The sequence below is a fragment of the Ixodes scapularis genome, unplaced genomic scaffold, assembly GCF_016920785.2.
Source record: "Ixodes scapularis isolate PalLabHiFi unplaced genomic scaffold, ASM1692078v2 PGA_scaffold0__279_contigs__length_252992795, whole genome shotgun sequence".
Classification (NCBI taxonomy): domain Eukaryota; kingdom Metazoa; phylum Arthropoda; class Arachnida; order Ixodida; family Ixodidae; genus Ixodes; species Ixodes scapularis.
The window spans coordinates 107,841,714-107,860,289 of NW_024609835.1; the positions used below are offsets into that span (position 1 = coordinate 107,841,714).

The 18,576-nt window shown below is 45.5% G+C and overlaps 1 protein-coding gene across 1 annotated transcript; it reads left to right on the forward strand.

Moving 5' to 3' along the window:
- The first annotated feature begins 1,566 nt into the window (after nucleotides 1–1,566).
- On the forward strand, nucleotides 1,567–17,593 carry LOC120846520 (isoamyl acetate-hydrolyzing esterase 1 homolog). The gene is made up of 6 exons (XM_040218310.3): nucleotides 1,567–1,764; nucleotides 5,767–5,822; nucleotides 8,239–8,458; nucleotides 10,242–10,329; nucleotides 11,586–11,707; nucleotides 16,923–17,593. Exons 1-6 carry the CDS (start codon nucleotides 1,702–1,704, stop codon nucleotides 17,106–17,108), a joined length of 735 nt encoding a protein of 244 aa, XP_040074244.1. The 5' UTR covers nucleotides 1,567–1,701; the 3' UTR covers nucleotides 17,109–17,593.
- The last annotated feature ends 983 nt before the right edge of the window (nucleotides 17,594–18,576 follow it).

An 18,576-nucleotide genomic window follows, 5' to 3' on the forward strand; every position in this document is an offset into this window, starting at 1 on the left:
TGGCGACTCTCACTCGCTCTGTGCTCTACTGAAGATGCCTCCCGCATGAGAGGCGAAACGTTTAATTAAATTGTTATTTTTGTTATGTCAAGCCGTTTTCGTTATTACACTTATCATGAGGTGGGGAAAGCAACTTTTGTTCGAGTTTTGAGCGACGGGCTAATCTTCTAGGGGGAGAATGGCTGTGTCCGGTTGCACGAACGAGGGTCCGAGAAAGAGGGGAGTCCTTCCTTTCCGTCTTCTTGGACCGTTTGGTACAATGCAAGACTTGTGAGTTGAGGAGGAAAGCTAAGAATGAAAATGTTGAAATACCAAAGAGCGGCGCTGCTCCAAAGAAATCTGCTACGTCATGACTACGTAGCAGATTCTACAACGTTGCTAGACTACCTCCCAAATAGGCTCCGCATGCATCCACCAGGTGCACATTGAACATCGTTTATCTAGCTTTAAAATTAGTTTTCTTGTGCTTTTCAACGGAAGACTGGTGTTTTTGAGGTTAGGGTGCGACATGCAACACATTAAATCCAGAAAATGAGCGCTGAAATTTCGTTTCCCTACCCCTTTAAGCAGCTTACCTTGCAGGGAATATTCCCATACCAACGTTTTTAGAACGTCCCGAATGGTGTTTTAACGTTCCTTCAACAATTAAAACATCCAGGGAATCTTCGCACAACAAGGGGTGCGAACATCGCCCCTGGGGGGGATCGGTGGCCGAGTGGTCTAGCGCACACCAGCTCGGAGCACGTGGAGCGAAAGCTCGCGCTGCAGAACCCAGGGATCCTGGGTTCGAGCCCCACCCCTGCCCGTTTCGATCTGGATGAGCATCGTACCGGCGTGCGGTCGTGTGTCACCACTGCGTGGTGCACGTTAAAGACCCCAGGCTAGCGGTTGTACCGCACTGGCTAAATTTCTCATCTACAGCTGGGAGACTCGTCGCCCCTGTGAGGCAGACCAAGTTCTAGGCTGTATAAACATACACACAACCCAATTATTATTAACATCGCCCCTGGACCCTGCTACTTCGCGCCTCCTCGTTTTCTCTGAAGCATGTGCTCACTGTGACGAGCTTGATCTCGTCCTCTCTCCCAGCACAGGTGCGAGCCAACACATCGTGGACACGAGTACTGCGCGACAGCGTTCCGCTGGGACGTATGTTCAGTGACAATCAGTGGGTCACTTGCAAGGGCCCCTCGTGCATTGGGCGAGCAAATGATCGATCGAAGGGTCACGGCTCCAACCTGGACCGACCCAGGTCGGTCAGGCCAGCCGCCCGCTGGACACCTGGGACTGGGACGGGACACGGTACCGACATTACCGACCACAGGTACCGACAGTACACCGAGCTCAGGTCGAACGCTTACGTGGCACTCGTGTGACTATCTTCCGTAACAACGAATGCGTTACGAGGTGGTTAAAAACTGTTTGAAATTTGAATATGAACCAAGAAAGTGCGGCTAAAATTTTAAGAGTTTATATGTTGTGTGCTAGATGGCGCAAGTAACCCCCCGTTACAAATATACTGTTTTCTTCTTGGTCAGAGGTATCACTAATCTACTCGGCCAATACATTCATCGGCTAAAGAGCGAAACCGGCGAAACGGCGGCAAAAAAAAAAAAAAGGAAAAAAAAGCGTTCGACAGATTAATTTCGCTTTAGCTTTACCGCCAGGTCGACAGGCGATATCAGAAGTGTCATTATCGAAATGGCACCGAACGCCCGAGTTGTGTGGCCGCGTATTTTCTTGTTCGGCGACTCGCTAACACAGGTGAGTACTGCGCGCTGCAGAGCTTCTTTTGCTTGGCCACGGCCGCACACCGTAGCCACCTACGAATCGGCACGGGGAGCACGTGCACCGAACAGTAGTTTGAGCGGCTTGAGCCATACTAGAGCGTCGATCAAACCTGCGCACGATCACTCGTTGCTTGTGAAATGCCACAGAAACTTGTCCACGGGCATACATCCTGCTCCTCCACTTTTCATTTTGCATGAAAACATTGATATACATTAGCAGCATTATGTAATCTACACTATGGTCGGTAACAGGTCAAGAACGAAGTGGAAGCTCCTCCCACCTCTATTCACTTTGGTAGAGCGAACGCTGGAGATGAGGCGACCTCCTCTTTATCGTTTGCTCCGCTGAAGTGGAAAGGGGTGAAAGGAGCTTTCACTTCGTTCTTGACCTGTCACCGACTATAGTTATTCGGTTTTGTGTTTGGGGGGGAAGAGGAGGAAGGGAGTCACACGAGCGATGAAAACGGGCTGAGCGCGGCAATACCCATAGCAAATAGGGATGTCCCGAACGGGAGGCACTCACTTGATCGAATGACGTTTTAGCGAACGCCCACGTTTCATCGAACGCCACTTTAGCGAATAGTCGGACGCCGCGAAGCGGCGTTTTCGGGTGGGCCAAGTGAGTTCATATTTTTGTAATGAGTTGCCGTAGACTGTCGCCGCGAAGCGGCGTAAAGCGCAGCGCGACGGATGGGTTAACGCGCGCCCCCGTTATTCGCTAAAACGACCATTCGCTCAAATGTCGCCGTTCGCTAAAATGTCATTCGCTCTTGTGATATGGACCCGTCGCGAACCACCCGAAGTTCGAAATCGATGGTTTTCGAACTTTGCAAACATCCCAATGGTTCGATTTCGCAAAGTTCGGAACTTTCGACACTGCCCGGGTTCGAATTCGTAAAGTTCAACGGCATCGAGGTTTTTAAAAATTTGAAATCAACGGTTTTGACTTTTTTTTAACATTGAGATTCACAAAATTCTACGGTTTCAATTCCTGTATGATTCAGGTTCGCAAGATTAGAATTTGTCCTAGCTTCAGATTCGAAAACCTCAAAAAGATCAAATTTTTTGGGAGCCGAAAAAGTTTGCAAAGTTCGAAGTTTTCGAACCTCGCATGAACCACGAAGACCGGTATTCCTGTAAATATCGCGAGCTGAGCTCGGGAAATTTTACTATGAATCTTACATGTGCCGTAAAGTTAATTTGGGTCCATATCACAAGAGCGAATGACATTTTAGCGAACGGCGACATTTGAGCGAATGGTCGTTTTACCGAATAACGGGGGCGCGCGTTAACCCATCCGTCGCGCTGCGCTTTACGCCGCTTCGCAACGACAGTCTGCGGCAACTCATTACAAAAATATGAACTCATTTGGCCCACCCGAAAACGCCGCTTCGCAGCGTCCGACTATTCGCTAAAGTGTCGTTCGATGAAACGTGGGCGTTCGCTAAAACGTCATTCGATCAAGTGAGTGCCTCCCAGTTAATTTGGTGTTCACTACTTCGGTACTACTCGATACTGGCCACAACCTCTGGCTGGTGGGAAAGACGATGCTCATTTTAAGGCAGGCTATTTCTCTGGAGGTCCATGAATCGCGGGACGGAGAAAATACTGGGTCACAGGCAGGAATAGAATCAACGCAGGACCGGACACAGCAAGAGCACAAGCAGCACTCAACGACTAAACTCGAGGCCCCCAAAATTTGGTTCAACAGGCTCCCCGAAAGCATCCAGACCTTGTTTATCTTTAAGCTACTGCTTCAAACATAAACAAGGTTTTGTATATGTACAGTGGACGGCATACGGTCAACCTAAATGTTTTGTTTTGGGGCACAGGCCGAGAATCCCTTCCAATCGCAACGCAGACCAATATCTGAACGCAGAACTCGATAGAGGCCTACCGTAAAATACCGAGCTAGCGCCCCCTCCAAATTGAGAGATTATCCAATCAAAATAGGGAAGGGGCTTTTACTTGGTTCGGGAATAACATTTCACAATTATGTAAGCTTTGTAAACTCCTAACTTATTTTGACAAAATATTATAATAAGAAAGATTGTTGGTTTAGATTACTGGCAGCCATGACTCAGTCCGTTGCTTGTGGATGTGGGTTAAAGTTATTCTTCTGCACTGCTTCACGACTTCTGTGCCATTAAAATTTATTCTTGATGACGTAGGATCACGTTCTGGCCATGAGCGGAGCAACATGCACAAATGTATCATCCTGAATGCCTCCTGTATAGCAATCATGCAACATGCATTCTTGTCTCAAGTAACTACATGTGCCCATCCAAAGTGCGGACCCCTGAAATGTCGCCCAAGCTGTGCCTAGGGTGTACTGTATCTGTACCCGATGGGCAAAATGTGATAGAATTTAACCAGCATCCGAAAGTTTTATTTTGTCTACCAGAGATATGCAGGTTTCTGCGCATAAGCAAAGTCCGCTTTGCTGATTTAGCTTTTCAATGAGTTTCAATGTCGTCAGTCATCTTTAAAGTGCAGCTCCACCAAATTCCAAGAATTTCGGTATAAGGTGTGTCTTCATGTTGAGAAGTACTAATAAATGACTAGATTATTTGTTTCTACAAAAATTGACATATTTTCATGTGCATTCTTCTTTGAGAAGTCATCAAGAACCGAAACTGCAGCTGCAGCAGACAACAGTGTGAACTATACTGCTTTAGTTTCTAAAAAAACAGCTTTTCATCTGTTTTTTTTTTTTTTTCCCATTCTTGTTGTGTGTATTAAAGTTAGTTTGGATATAAGATTGTAGATTTTTCTATTTCTTGCACAACTGCACTGCAGCTCGCTAGTTGCATGCAGCGCTGTGGAAGCCACAGGTGGGAGAGGGAGGACAGCCCTTTTTCTATGAAGTTTCAGTGGCTGGCTAACCTCCGAGTGGGACAAAAGCGACGTCTGGGATATGCAATAGACCACTGGTTCTCAACCACGGATGTTTCTGGGATCCCTTCTGGATCAGCAGAAGGGAGGGGGGATCCCATCCACTGGAGGGGGATTACAAGATGATTATAATGACACAAGTCAACTTTGAAACCACTTCGAAGCTCTGAAACGGAGAATAATCAACCCTACCCACTCGGCACACATAGTTTGTTCTAGTATTTAGCTTTGTAAAACAGCCAGCATCAATAATAAAAAAAAAAAGTTTTATTGCTCTGCTTGACTGACGGTTGTTGACTTCGGGGACCCTAAAGAGAGGCCTGCAGGAACCCCAAAGGGTCCGCCGACCACCGTACGCGAACCAGTGCAATTGACTATCTGGGTTCAAGAGGAGTTCCTCCTTCCCGTCCTTTTTAATTACTTGGGTAATGCTCTAACCCCTGTATCTTTGGTAAGGCTGCACACAACCAGTAGGGTAGAGTTTAGAAGGCTGCAGTGGAAACTATAACAGTGTGGTAGAATGTGCTCGTTTATGTCACCAGGTTGGATTTGGTACTCAAAGCTAATCTGTGGGAGTAAATAGACCCTTTTCAGAAATGCACACCATCTCATAGCTGTTGCAGCCAATTATTAGAGTTTGCCATTGTTTGAGCATGTAACGAACCCGAGGGCCGCGTCGGCGTTGGGCGTGAACTTGGCTCGGCTCGTATCGAAAATGAGTGCTGCATCAGCATTTGGCAAACTCTTGGATCTGGTCACGCACTCGCTAAACAATGGATGGATGCTATCGACTGTAGCCTTTGTAACAATTGCAACTACCACTGTTGCTCGATGTCACTTTGAAAACTGGTCTATTGCGATGCACCGACGTCACATTCGGGGTAACTCCCGTGCAGTTGTTGTTCCAATCTCGGATCAAAAAAAGGATGCTTGTAGTTGCATAGGTTCGGGACTTCAACCTTTCAGACTGACCCCCCCCCCCCCCTCTCCCCCCTTCCGCATGTGGGTCAGGTCATTCTTGACCAAAAAACGTTGCTCATAGTGTAAATAGCTCGGTCAAACCAATGTTTCTTTTGAACAGCAATGCTTTTCAACCGAAGGCGGCTGGGGATCTGCTGTTGCCGCCGCATTCGAGAGGTACCGTCTTCCACATTCAGTAATCTTGACTGCACACTCTTTTTTGGGCTAGGGCTACATCCATTCTGAAAGTGTGATGAGTCTGTCGCGCAGGACATGTTATAGAAATGCCACGAACGAGTATATAGAAAAAGGAAATGATAGACAGATTTTTGTTAGAGCCTGTATAGCTTATTGCAAAGATTACCCTCTGCGCGCTGCCATGTTCGTCTGCTGCTCTGTGGAACGCTTTTTGAGCATGCGCAGTACATCTCTCCTGCTGAATATCGGACGCTGTGCATGCACCAACAGCTCTGTGACTGGATTTTTTGCCCGAGCAATAAGCACTAGAAAGGTGTGTAGCCCTTTCGCTAAGTTATCACCAAGCAACAACTAGCATACTAGCATACTTCCAGCGTAGTTACTATGGTGGTAGGAAGCTTCTAGAGGCGACATGACGCCATCAGAGGTGAAGCCAGAAAAGTGGAGGGACACGACCCAACGATATGACCAAACCACGGCTGTTTTGGTCATCGTCGGGGGCGTGTCCCTCCACACTTCTGAGTTCACCTTTGGTGGCGCCTTGTCGCTTCCAGAAGCTTCCTACCTCCATGGCAGTTACACACATTGTCTGTGCTGCCACCTGCAGCAGCAACTGCTTCAAAGCAAAAATCTAAAACAATTGGCACTGCACATGCAGACAAGGTGAGCACGTGGAGTGCGTGCCCACATGCCCAGCACTCTCTCGGGCGTCTTTTAGAAAGAGGTATTCGCGACTCCAGCAAAACGGACGCCGCCAAGCGGGAAAACCGGGAACCAGCCGGTCCAGGTCGCTCCGCGCCCCTCCGCGTCTCTGGTGGCTTTCGCGGAGACGTGTTGTCGGCGCGGTGGCGAACAATGTAATTTGACGAAGGTCCGAATATTTCTTAAGTTTGCCTGAGTGATCATTAGTGTGGTGAAGCCTCAGTAGATTGTTTTCTTCTATTACGTGTTTGAAAGCCCGTTTACTCCACAGCACACGGTCGCGTGCTTTCGATTTCTTGGATAGAGAGGAATCACGGAAAAACTTTTTGATTTCTTGTCTGTCTCGAATCACATTCAAAGTGACGACTGCTTGGTAACTGATACTGGAGGGAACATCAATGTTGCAGTCAAATGAATGGGAAGGTTCGATAGCTGCTTTTCTTGAGTTTGGTTGTGTTCGGTTAGCTTTAAGTTTGAGCCACCCACGCCGGTCGGTGCGTTGGCTATTCATCTTGGCTGCTTTTCGCCGAAAAAGCCTGTGGAGCACACTGAAGGAGTTGGGCTGATTTCGCAATTACTTGATTCAGGAAAACTTGCTCGCTGCAAATGATGAATGAGGGAAATGATCTGTTTTCAAAAGGTGGGAGACAAGTCTCGCACCGTTAGATGCTGTCACGGCATTTTGACCTATCGCGCCTCCAATATTTATATTACGAGGACGTCGAAGCCAGCAGCAATATACGTCTACATTGGTCGAAGCAAAGTTCAATGCAGAGTGGTTCTGCGTGGATCTTCAATGAAGACTCTTTTCAGTTTGTCTCCGTGCTGCCGGCTATAGAACCATTTGGCTAAGTTTATGTGACCGTCTGTCAAATATACTTTTATTCAGTAGCTCGCCTAATAGCTAGTCAACTAAGCTCATATTTCAACCCGAAGGATATACTAATATCGCTTTAGTGGGACCCCTCCCCCGCCCCCCCTCCCCCCATAGTAGGTAATATAATACATAACCCGCTCATCAAAATTTCTCGATTGCTACTAAAACCTGACTTGAAATACGAGTATCAGCTGCTTAGTGGGGCGCCGGCGGGTTAACATGGTCCTTGGCTCAAGAAGCGGTTGCTTAATTTTCGTAATTTTCCTGCAGCCTGTGTTGTTGGCCGAGCAGACGGCTGGAGCTGTTTTGTAAACGCGGATACGCACAAAAGCTCGATTTCGCGGACAGATAAGTCGCATGGTCGAGGCATGCGAGTTAGCTGAAAAGTTACTCTCTGTGGAACAATTCCATAGTCATCGCCGCTTTCCTTAGATGATCAAAACTGATTAGTATATTACCGTCTCTTCGGAGCCCATAGTTTCGGTTCTGAACGAAATCTCCGACACGAAAGTTTGACACGAAAAGAACAAAAAAACACCGGCAAAACAAAACTATGCTTTGCAAGTTTATCTGCACCGGCTATACTTAACCGTCTCAGTTGAAATACCTATAAAATTGGGCATTAAACAAAAGAAAATCTGTTAAATTGATCGCGCCACCTGTTCAGGCGGCCCGGCCGAGCCGCCACGACCTGGACTCAGCCGCCATGTTTGTTTGGTGGTGGCGCCCCCTATAGGTCGCTGGAGTCGCGAATATACTGGTGCGGGGGGAAAGTGCCGAAACAAGCATCGCTCGACGGTTGTCCTCCTTTCTCAGGAAATGCGATGTGGTTGCCCGCGGCTTCTCCGGTTACAACTCGCGCATGTGCAAGCACGTCCTCCCCCGAGTCCTGGGCCCAGAGGACGCCAGCACAGTGGCGGCGTTCGTGCTTTGCCTTGGCGCCAACGACAGTTCGAGCCTTGTTGAAGGCGGGAATCCAGTAGTGCCCCTGGACGAGTTTGTCCAGAACATGGAGGAGATGCTGTCTCACGTCAGAGTGGGTACGACTTAAGCGTGCCAGCATTGCTGGTTTTTAGGGTGGCAAGTGCAACAGTTCTCAAGACTAAAATACTGACCCTGGTCTTAAACATCTTTATGTCATTTCTCAACCAATTTATATTAAATTTTCGTGCCTAGTGTAATTTGCTGTGCTAAGCATAAATAGGAGTCAATTGTTTTCCTGCCTATCATTGTTTTCCAGAAAGTCTGAATTTTAGCCCATACGTCATTCCTGAACAGCAGCCTCTGCCACTGTTCAAACATTTTTCTACGTTTACGACTTTCTTGGTGAAGTCTTGTTCATTAATACAGTTAATTTACTTTTTTTTTTATAATACCCCTATCAAAAGCTATGGTAGTGTGCCATAGTTTTTGATGGGAGTATTCTAAAAAAAAGTTGGGCAGAAACAACATATGTTAAAGTTCAGACTTTCTAGAAAACAATGTACTGTGTGCCGCACACAGTATGTCTGCATGTTCTACAAATAGTAGGCAGTGGAACAAAACCATTCTTATAATTTTAGCAGCATTCTAGGACAGATTACCACATGCTAAACATGTTTCACTGATAATTAGAAATGAACCAATGAAGCTTTTGTAAATTAGAAAATCTTGTAGGTAACATTTCCCAGAAATCCTGGTCTTGTTGCACTTTTTGATTTATGAGGTATCCAACCCTTAAAAAGATATTCAGGTTCATATTTTAAATTCAAAGATATCCTGGACAAAACTTTGTGTTGTGATAAAAAAGTTAATTCTGAGAAAACAAAAAAAAAGCTTTTTAAAACCTGCTTTAAACAGCCTGGATATAGAACTTTGGATCTATGTCCCTAAATAAATGTGCGCTTTTTGAATTCATCTGTTGTTTGTGACTTATAAATCAAATTTTTTTTAATTGTTTTTTGTCTAAGATTAGGGGCTTTTTTTAAAAGGAAAACAGGGGACACGGTGACTAAATTTTGTTGAAAACTTGAGATCCTTGACCAGAAAGATAAATGGCTCTAAATTCAAGACAGAAAAATGATACCATCTCTTGATGTCTTCTTCTATCTCCTGTTTTTGCTCCATGGCAGGGTTTGGCAGCAGACTGTGGGTCCAACCGAGGGAAAGTTATAGCCTTATGCAAGTGATAGTTCCTCAGAAGAGACTTTTAAAGTTGTAGCTAAGGTAGTGCAAGGGTGCAGTCACTATGATTTATCCATCTCTTTGTGCACTTTCATGTGGTAGCAAACAATGAAGACAGTGCATGACAAAAATCCTGGCTATGCCATGAGATCTGGGTTCTTCAAACAATTAATTTCATCCTAAGCCAGGCACGTAGCCAGGATTTTGGTTCGGGGGGGGGGGGGCCCGCCCATGACAGAATGCTGTATGAGGGGGAGGGGGGAGAGGAGGTCCCAGCAAAATGAAAGATTTCAGGGGGGGGGGGGGGGTGGCCCTCCCCCCTGGCTACGTGCCTGTCTTAAGCAGATTGCTCTGTGTAACTCACTCAGCTTTCCAAGTATTCCACACACAAAAAAAAAAAAAAAAAACTTTTGCTTTTAGGGATTTTTTTTTTCTCTGGTGGTTTCAATGTGTCTAGAGGTGTCCTTTCATCCAAAGTTCATGGCTGTATTATTTTTATTAGACCTAGTGTTACCTCAACTGCAGAAGTACCCATAATATGTATAATAATTTGTTTGAGAGCATTGGGTTCGCTTGAAAACATTGTGAAAAGCTACATTTCATCTTTTCCTGGTGTGTTGGGTAAAATATAGAAACTTCTATGAAATGTTTTCCAGATGTGTGGTATACCGTATGACAAGGTCATACTTATCACACCACCACCACCAGATCAGAAGGCTTGGGCTGCGCACTGTAAAGAAGTTGGTGAGTGCTCTACGGACTCCAAAGCAAGGACTGAGCAGGATATCTCGAAATTCAAAGCAAATCATTCAAAGCCAGTAGGTTGCTTAAACTTAACAAAGTGTTTTGTTGATCACTGACTTTTTTCTGGTTGCTTTTTATAGACAAATTTTTAACGAACTCGTCAATGCTCCACAACCTACACAGGGAGGCCTGATGGGCAGGGGATGGGGGGGAAGGGGAGGGGGGAGGGGGGTGCTTGTTTTTCTGGTATTGTGCCGGGGGCTACATGAAACTGCCTCATGTGCCACGGGTTGCCGGACCCTAGCGTACACAAATGAAGTCTACTCCTTTGGTCCCATGCTCCTAAAACACATTTTAACACCACAAATATAATTTATTTAACAAATTAACTTGGCCCTTGCAAGAAAATTTCCGGAAATACATAGGTAGTCAAATAGTAACGTGATAATTTCCTTTGCATGGCATGTCTACCACATGACCTGCTGTTTTTGTACTTGATGTTCCAAAGCTGGATGACCTTCTTTTAAATACTACCGTATTTACTCGAGTAATAGCCACATTGTTTATGAAGAAAACCTGAGGGTTCGCTTTTCCGCGGAGCACGCGGATTGCAAATCACCGCGATCGACAGCATGATTCCAGCGGTTAACAGGACAGAGATAACGTCTTCACGCGAAGATACCAATTGTGAAGATTGCATTTGTATGGAGAATCATGTTCTCGATCTGGTTATTCGCTATGTTATTTATGGGCAACGCGATGATTGGATCTATATGTGCTTTGCGGGAAAGTAGACGCAGGGGCCTTGTTCATAAATAGTGCGGCTATTACTCGAGTAAATACGGTATGCATGTTTCTTTGTGCCCTATGTAAGTGCAAAACTGTCAGTGGGTAGCTTAAACCTGTAGCTACACATTGATAAGTTTAATGTGTTGGATCCCTATCATTTGCTTCCTGGAGCAATTTTTATTTGACAGGATTTTTGTGTTGCTATATCAAGTAAAACCAGCACGAAATGCTAGAAAAAAAAAAAGTTATATCTATGAAAGATTGGTATGTCATGTGGCGCATTCACTGCACATTAAAAATGATTTTTTTTTTCTTGAGGGGATGATGAGTAAAATTGACATATGCACTAATTGCTCTCATGAAACTTGAGAAAAAAAAAATGGAGTCAACAATTCTAGACAAAACTTCATGTAGATCTTCGATATTTGAACGACCGTAGCATTGTCCAAGGGTGAATTTCCTTGCAGGACAACCGCTGAGGTACCGAAGCCTCGGCTGCACTGCAAAATATGCGGAAGCCTGCAAGGAGCTGGGGTCTCTGAGACACCATGCCGTCGTCGACGCCTTCTCGGCATTTCTGAAGGAGCAGGTAGGTCGATGGAGGCACCCTAACACGCACGTTCATTTAACTCGAAGCTACTAGGACAACGCGATTTCCAACTGGACGATAAATGAAAAAGGAAAGTGCAGGCCACGGACCCGCGCTATTGGTCAACACTCTACTGTTTCACACCAATGGACTGCTTGTGTCTCATACTGTACATAGCATTAAAAGTGTGAATCGACATATCTTTCTACAGACTCGTGAATATTCGAAAACTAACTTGGTGCCGATTCCAGTGCGCAGGTAAAATAATGATCGTCGACCACCGTATACTTCAAATTCATATAATTCTGGTCAGAGAACATGCATGTATGCAAATGTTGTGCATGTGCGTGCATATGTGCGAGACCAAATGTGCAAAGCATGCGAAGCTAGTCGATTTAGGATTTTTTTTTCCACAACAATCGTTTGGTAATACAGGGATGTCTCGTTAATATGGACACTTCTGTTCCCTCCAAAAAGCGTCCATAATCTGAGTTGCTTACAATAACGAGAAAAAAATGCATTTATTTACCTAGTTCGTCCTCAAAAATATGTCTAGTATATGCAGCGGGATGTCCATATTAACGGGTTTCGTATTAACAATGCACGACTGTAGAAACACAGCTTTTTCTTTCTTGCAAGCAATTAAAGGATGTCGGGGAGGTCCGCATTATTACGTCTCCAGCAAGAGTTTCCTATCTTCGATAAAATGTCGGCGTCTCGAGAGTTTCGAACGTACGAGGGGCGTTCGTAAAGTTCGTACTATTGTCACGAAGGAATAGAGATTCAGCAGTCAAACTCGAGTAGGATTTGAGACTTTCTCTACATGTTCACCACCAAACGTCACCCACTTTTCCCAGCGATGCACCACATGCCGGAGGCAATTGTTATAAAACTCCTCCTCTTGAGTGTCCAGGAATCGCTCCACTTGAGCAATCACTTGGTCGCCGTCCTTGAAATGCTTTCCTCTCTTTTGGCCACACTGGAAGCGTCTGCGCCATTTAACCAAAGTGTCATAAACTGGGGCGTGGTCCCCGAACAACGCTCCCAGATTGGAATGAATATCCTTGGCATTGCTTCCCTTCAAATTAAAAAAAAAACAAATCACTCCATGTGCTTGGCACTGACAGGCGGTGCCAGTTTTGTTTCGACTCCCTAGTGGCGTTCCGAGCTACTATAGCATGCAACGTTTGTACTGTGCCGAAACTAGAGGGACGCGCGCTCATCTTGATGCCCGTTTTGCTCCATTTTTTTTTCATTTTTTGTGCCAATAATACAAACTTTACGAACGCCCCTCGTACATGTACACACAAAGTACAACAGTAGGCAAAAAAAGTGAGCTGATCTCCTAGCCGTTATCTGAAAGAGAAGCACGAGTTTGCAAGACCAGTACAAAGAACATGCAGACGGAGCGACGGCGACGGACCCAAAAGATGTAGACACCAGAACTTATGATGGTTCGATGAGTGTCCCTAGCCTGTAAACCTATATCTGTCCATGTCGATGAGGCCCTCCTTGCACCGAGTTTTTCTGGGCTTTCTTTCAATTCTTTTTTTTTTTTTTTTTCCCAACTGTAATGCGTGTGTCATTCTGTGCCAAATGTCCCATGGTTTTTTATTGCAATGTGTGTAGCTTTCTTCTAACATATTTTTGCCTAGGAAAACAAAAAATTGCTGGCAGGAGCAGTTTCAGTTTTTAAAAGGGCGTAAAACTAGGCTCATTCATTCGCATATTTTCGATCGATTTTATTTATGTGCAGTACAAACCGTAACACTTCCTGCTTTACTTGCATAAACTGAACTTTCGTGCTCTCTCGGTACAAGTGGTTGCTACAAGTTAACACAGACAGCGAAGCGGTGCCTCATCGATGCTCGCGACCCGACAGACACCGATGGTTTTCTCTCCGTTCAGGGTGATGTCAGTACAGAGTTGAGCTCGTTATTACCAAGTCTACCTTAAAAAACATCTTTGATTACTTCCAAGTGGTGGTGTGCTTTGCAGTGAATATGCACTAAGAAGTGCCGCCAGGTTGCAATGCAGGAATTCAGCTTAAAAAACAAAGATATTTGTCTCGCTTTAGAAAACAATTATTTAATTTTTTGAACCAAAATCTGTCCATGTCGATGAGGCCCTCCTTGCACCGAGTTTTTCTTGGCTTTCTTTCAACTCTTTTTTTTTTCCCAACTGTAATGCGTGTGTCATTCTGTGCCAAATGTCCCATGGTTTTTTATTGCAATGTGTGTAGCTTTCTTCTAACATATTTTTGCCTAGGAAAAAAAAAATTGCTGGCAGGAGCAGTTTCAGTTTCTAAAAGGGCGTAAAACTAGGTTCATTCATCCACATATTTTCGATTGATTTTATTTATGTGCAGTACACACCGTAACACTTCCTGCTTTACTTGCATAAACTGAACATTCGTGCTCTCTCGGTACAAGTGGTTGCTACAAGTTAACACAGACAGCGAAGCGGTGCCTCATCGATGCTCGCGACCCGACAGACACCGATGGTTTTCTCTCCGTTCAGGGTGATGTCAGTACAGAATTCAGCTCGTTATTACCAAGTCTACCTTAAGAAACATCATTGATTACTTCCAAGTGGTGGTGTGCTTTGCAGTGAATATGCACTAAGAAGCGCCGCCAGGTTGCGATGCAGGAATTCAGCTTAAAAAACAAAGATATTTGTCTCGCTTTAGAAAACAATAATTTAATTCTTTTAAACCAAAATCTGTCTATGTCGATGAGGCCCTCCTTGCACCGAGTTTTCCTGGGCTTTCTTTCAATTCTTTTTTTTTTTTTCCCAACTGTAATGCGCATGTTATTCTATGCCAAACGTCCCATAGTTTTTTATTGCAATGTGTGTAGCTTTCCCCCTAACATATTTTTGCCTATCACGCCTGCCATGTGTCATATTTTTACTCAGACCAACTCAGGCTAGAATTGACAGCTGTTTATGTGACAAAACAACCTTTTTCAAAAATTTAGTATTCTTTTTCTGTGAGATATTTTATTGTATGTGCTCAAGCATATTTTTAGAAATACAATGTCTACGGGGCAGTGAATGAATGAAAATATTCATAGTTGCCTGGAGCAAGGAAACAATCTAATTGAAAATAATTTAAAAAAAAATGTTTTCTTTGAATGAAAAATGAAAGACGTTTACAACTCCCTGTATTGCCAAATTAGAGCACAGCTCTTCAGGAGAAGGAGGGGAGGGTATGGAGAGGAGGGTATGCCCCTCCTCTTTTATACCCTCTCCCCTCCTCTTCTATGCCTCCCCCTCCTCCTTTTCTCATTCTCCTCCATTCCCCCTCCCCTCCCTCGTTTCGTCACTTGTGAAGGTCGTAACCTTCACTGTGAAGGTCATGATCTTTACGAGTGACCTTTGTGACGTCACTAATGATCCTCGTGGCGTCGCTCGTGGCCTTCCTGACATCACATGTGACATCGTTATGCAAAACGTCCCATAATGCAACGCGCAAATACGAGTGACATCACGTATGACGTCATTATGGGAAACGTCTCATAATGCAACGCGCGGTTACGAGTAACCTCCCTCGTGACCCTTGTGACGTAACGTCATCGGAAATGTCCTATAATGCAACGCCCGGTTACGCCGACGGCGATGCTGCTCAAGCCGGAAACGGGCACCTAAGGCCTGTGCTCTAAGAAATATATATATTTAAATCACACCCAATTACACAATCTCAATCACATAGTAAGCAAAAAAAATTTAGATTAAGCTCTTATGAGTTGTGAATGCAAAAAAGCATGCAAGCCGCTCGTCCGTTCCCTTATTTCGTCTGCTGCACACTTCTCGTTGTTGGTCAGCGTGCGCGCTTTCCTGGATGCGCTGACCTTGGACACTTCGTGGCAATGGTGTGCTGATGGACACACAGCGCCATGGGGTGAGCGGTTGTTGAAACTGACGCGCAGCGGCCAATGGGAGCCTCGTCGACGCGTGCCAGCCAATGGGACCGAAGCCGAAATCCATCAGCTTTACTCTGCTCGTTTGGGATCGGGGAATTTAGGTGCTGTTGGCTAGCTTTTCGCATGGTTTCATAGGTGGGAGCTGGCTTCACTTGGAGAAAGGATTAAAGGTACCGTTTGGGGCGGTTTCAAAGCTGATGATGTCGGCTCGCTTCAAGAGAGTTAATGCTTTCGCATTAAAACACACCGAAGACATTTAAGACTGCCTACATGTAAGAACGTGAAAGCATTACAGTCTGGCGGTGACATCACGCTCCCCCACTGCGCAGGCGCGGCGCACCCGCCGGCTTCACGGCTTTTGTGACGAAGTATCTGTGTTGCTGTGCTTTTCTTTTGTGTTTTATTTCTGAGGTGTGTCCTCTTTGACCTTGACCAGCCAGCTCCACAGCTTCCGCGACGATGCATCTGCGTCCTGCGCTTTTCTTTGTGTTATTTCTGAGGCGCATCCGCTTTGACCTTCAGCAGAGCATGCTTGATGACATATTTTTATGGCCATCTTTTGGGGACAATGCCAATGCCTTTTTGCATGTAAAACATACAAGGCTTTTGCCTTGAAAAAATATTTTGCGGGGTGCTTTGTAAAAGAATTTTGAATCAGTCATTGAAGGGCGTCTAGTTTCAAGCCCGTTTTTAAAAATTGACATTGTGCTCACGCCTTGAAAGATATTAGACGAAAATATTTTATTGAAATACTTGTTGCTTGTTGTAAAAGGCTGTTGTAAAAGGCAACAAAGTTTCTTTAAAAAATTGAAGATGGCCGAATGCAACGTGCGGGACATTTGGCGTGGAATGCCAAATGGCGTGAGAATGCTCTCTGGTGCAGACAGAGAGCAGCGGGTGCATGCTGTGCATACTGATTAGTTGCATGCCAGAGGACTCGAGCCGTCCCTGTCCTTGGGCCGTCCACAAATGAAATGTTCTTCCAGTTTAAGCACATTTTTAAAAGGTCTGAGCCATTCAGTGATGCATGGCAATCTGCCTCCCCAGTGTGTGCATCATTGTCTACGATGTCTGTAGGCCCTTACACCGCTTTATTGCAACAATGCCAAGATCGGGCGGTGCTCCTTGGCTATCGGTCAACAGAAATGGACGTTCCCAGAGACAAAAAGGTTTGAGAGCCTTTGTTCTGGCAGAAAGTTATGGTGGCCCCCGCTTATTCGCTGCACTCCCTTTAGTGGTCCCAAATGTGACTTGCAAGAGTGGGTCTGTCTCTCTCCCTCCACCCCGTCCAGAAATGGGAGAACCTGTTGGTGGACGGACTGCACTTCTCACGGGCCGGCGTGGGCAAGCTTACGGAGCTGCTGATCCCACACCTGGAGAAAGCAGCCGGCCAGCTTCCCTGCCTGTTCCCAAACTGGAGGGACGTTGATCCCAATCGCCCCGAGCTGTCCCTGCGTGCCTGGGCCCCCGGTGACTAGTCATCGCTGCTACGTCGTGCCCAGACTTCAGAGCCAGAAGCTAGTTGTCATTATTGCTACACAATGCCCCAACTTCAAAGCCAGAGGCTGCGGGGAAGTGGCTCACCACTTTGGTGCAGTGCCGGCATGGCGGTCATCTTCTAAATGCATAGCATTTATAGGGCCAGCCTCGGGGATTTTGTGTCCGTATCACGTAACCTCGATAATGTCACAGTGTCGTGCAACACTGGTGAAATCAATTGATGCCACGTGATATCGCAGGGTCACATGGCAGTGTGGTGGCTGTATATTCACAACACCCTCGCAATGTACCCTGCAGTGGTTTCCTAACTTTGCCCACAAAAGGGGGAGCACGAAGAGAGCCTAAAAATTTGCCTTTGGGAAATGCCAGGCATCAAACTTTGTGATAAAATCTGTATTTTGTTGCGTGCATAAACTGAAATGAATAAAAGCAGGCTCAATCATGTTCAGCGTGTGTTTAACTACTGCTCGTGTCGTGCAATTTTTTTTAGTGCACTTGCAAAGTCTGGGAATGATTGTACTCTAAATTGTAAATAACTGGGGTCTTCTGGTTTCTGCCATTTATTTTGGGACAATTTGGCATTATAAATCTGCATTGATTGGTACGCGTTTAGCACGGAATAGATGCCGATGTCATAAAATCGTTGGATCCAAGAGAAAACAGGTTGTAGATATGACGAGCTCCAACAAGAGATGGTGCAATAGAAAACGCTACTATATGAAATCTGTTGAGACCCGTCCACTCAATGTGACTCCTTGGGGCCAACTGCCCTAAAACCTTGAAATCTCTCATGACGAGAGAACTTCGCTGGCACCATCTATACGGTGGCCCTGGAACTGCATTTCACTAGAGCGAAGGTTTGGCAGTATTTGCGAGGTCAAATCTGCATGCTACCTATGAGAAATGGTCATTTATAACATTAACAAAAGTTCTTGGAGCCTAAAAATAAAAAAACAATGTGCGAACGAAATGGGAATTACACGGGACTGCCGAGCGTCCCACAGCTACTTGACAGGTGGTGCCAGCGAGTTCTCTCGTCATAAGAAATTTTAAGAGGTTTCGAGGTGCATGGTCCAAAGGAGCTGCAAGTGTGTGAACGGGCCAGTTGTGGTTCCATGGATGAGTTTCACGCGTGCTACCTTCAATGTAAACCTTGGTTCTCAAATGTGTCCGAATGTCCTCACGGATTTTTCATTTAGAACTCGAGGGAGGGTCCAGAAATAGTTTGTGCAGCAATTCATCGAGGTACAAAACGAAGGACCAGAATAAGGATTGCAATGTCGGCGAGGAAATTGAGTTGCAGGAGACGCTTAGTCCAGCTGGTTTTTCACGGAAATTTTGCGTTTACCCAACAAAAAGCCCGTGGACTGTATTATTTACGTTGTCTATCTCGATCGAGCATGGAAGAGGGGGAGCGGGGGGCAGACAGATTGGACGCGAGTGCTG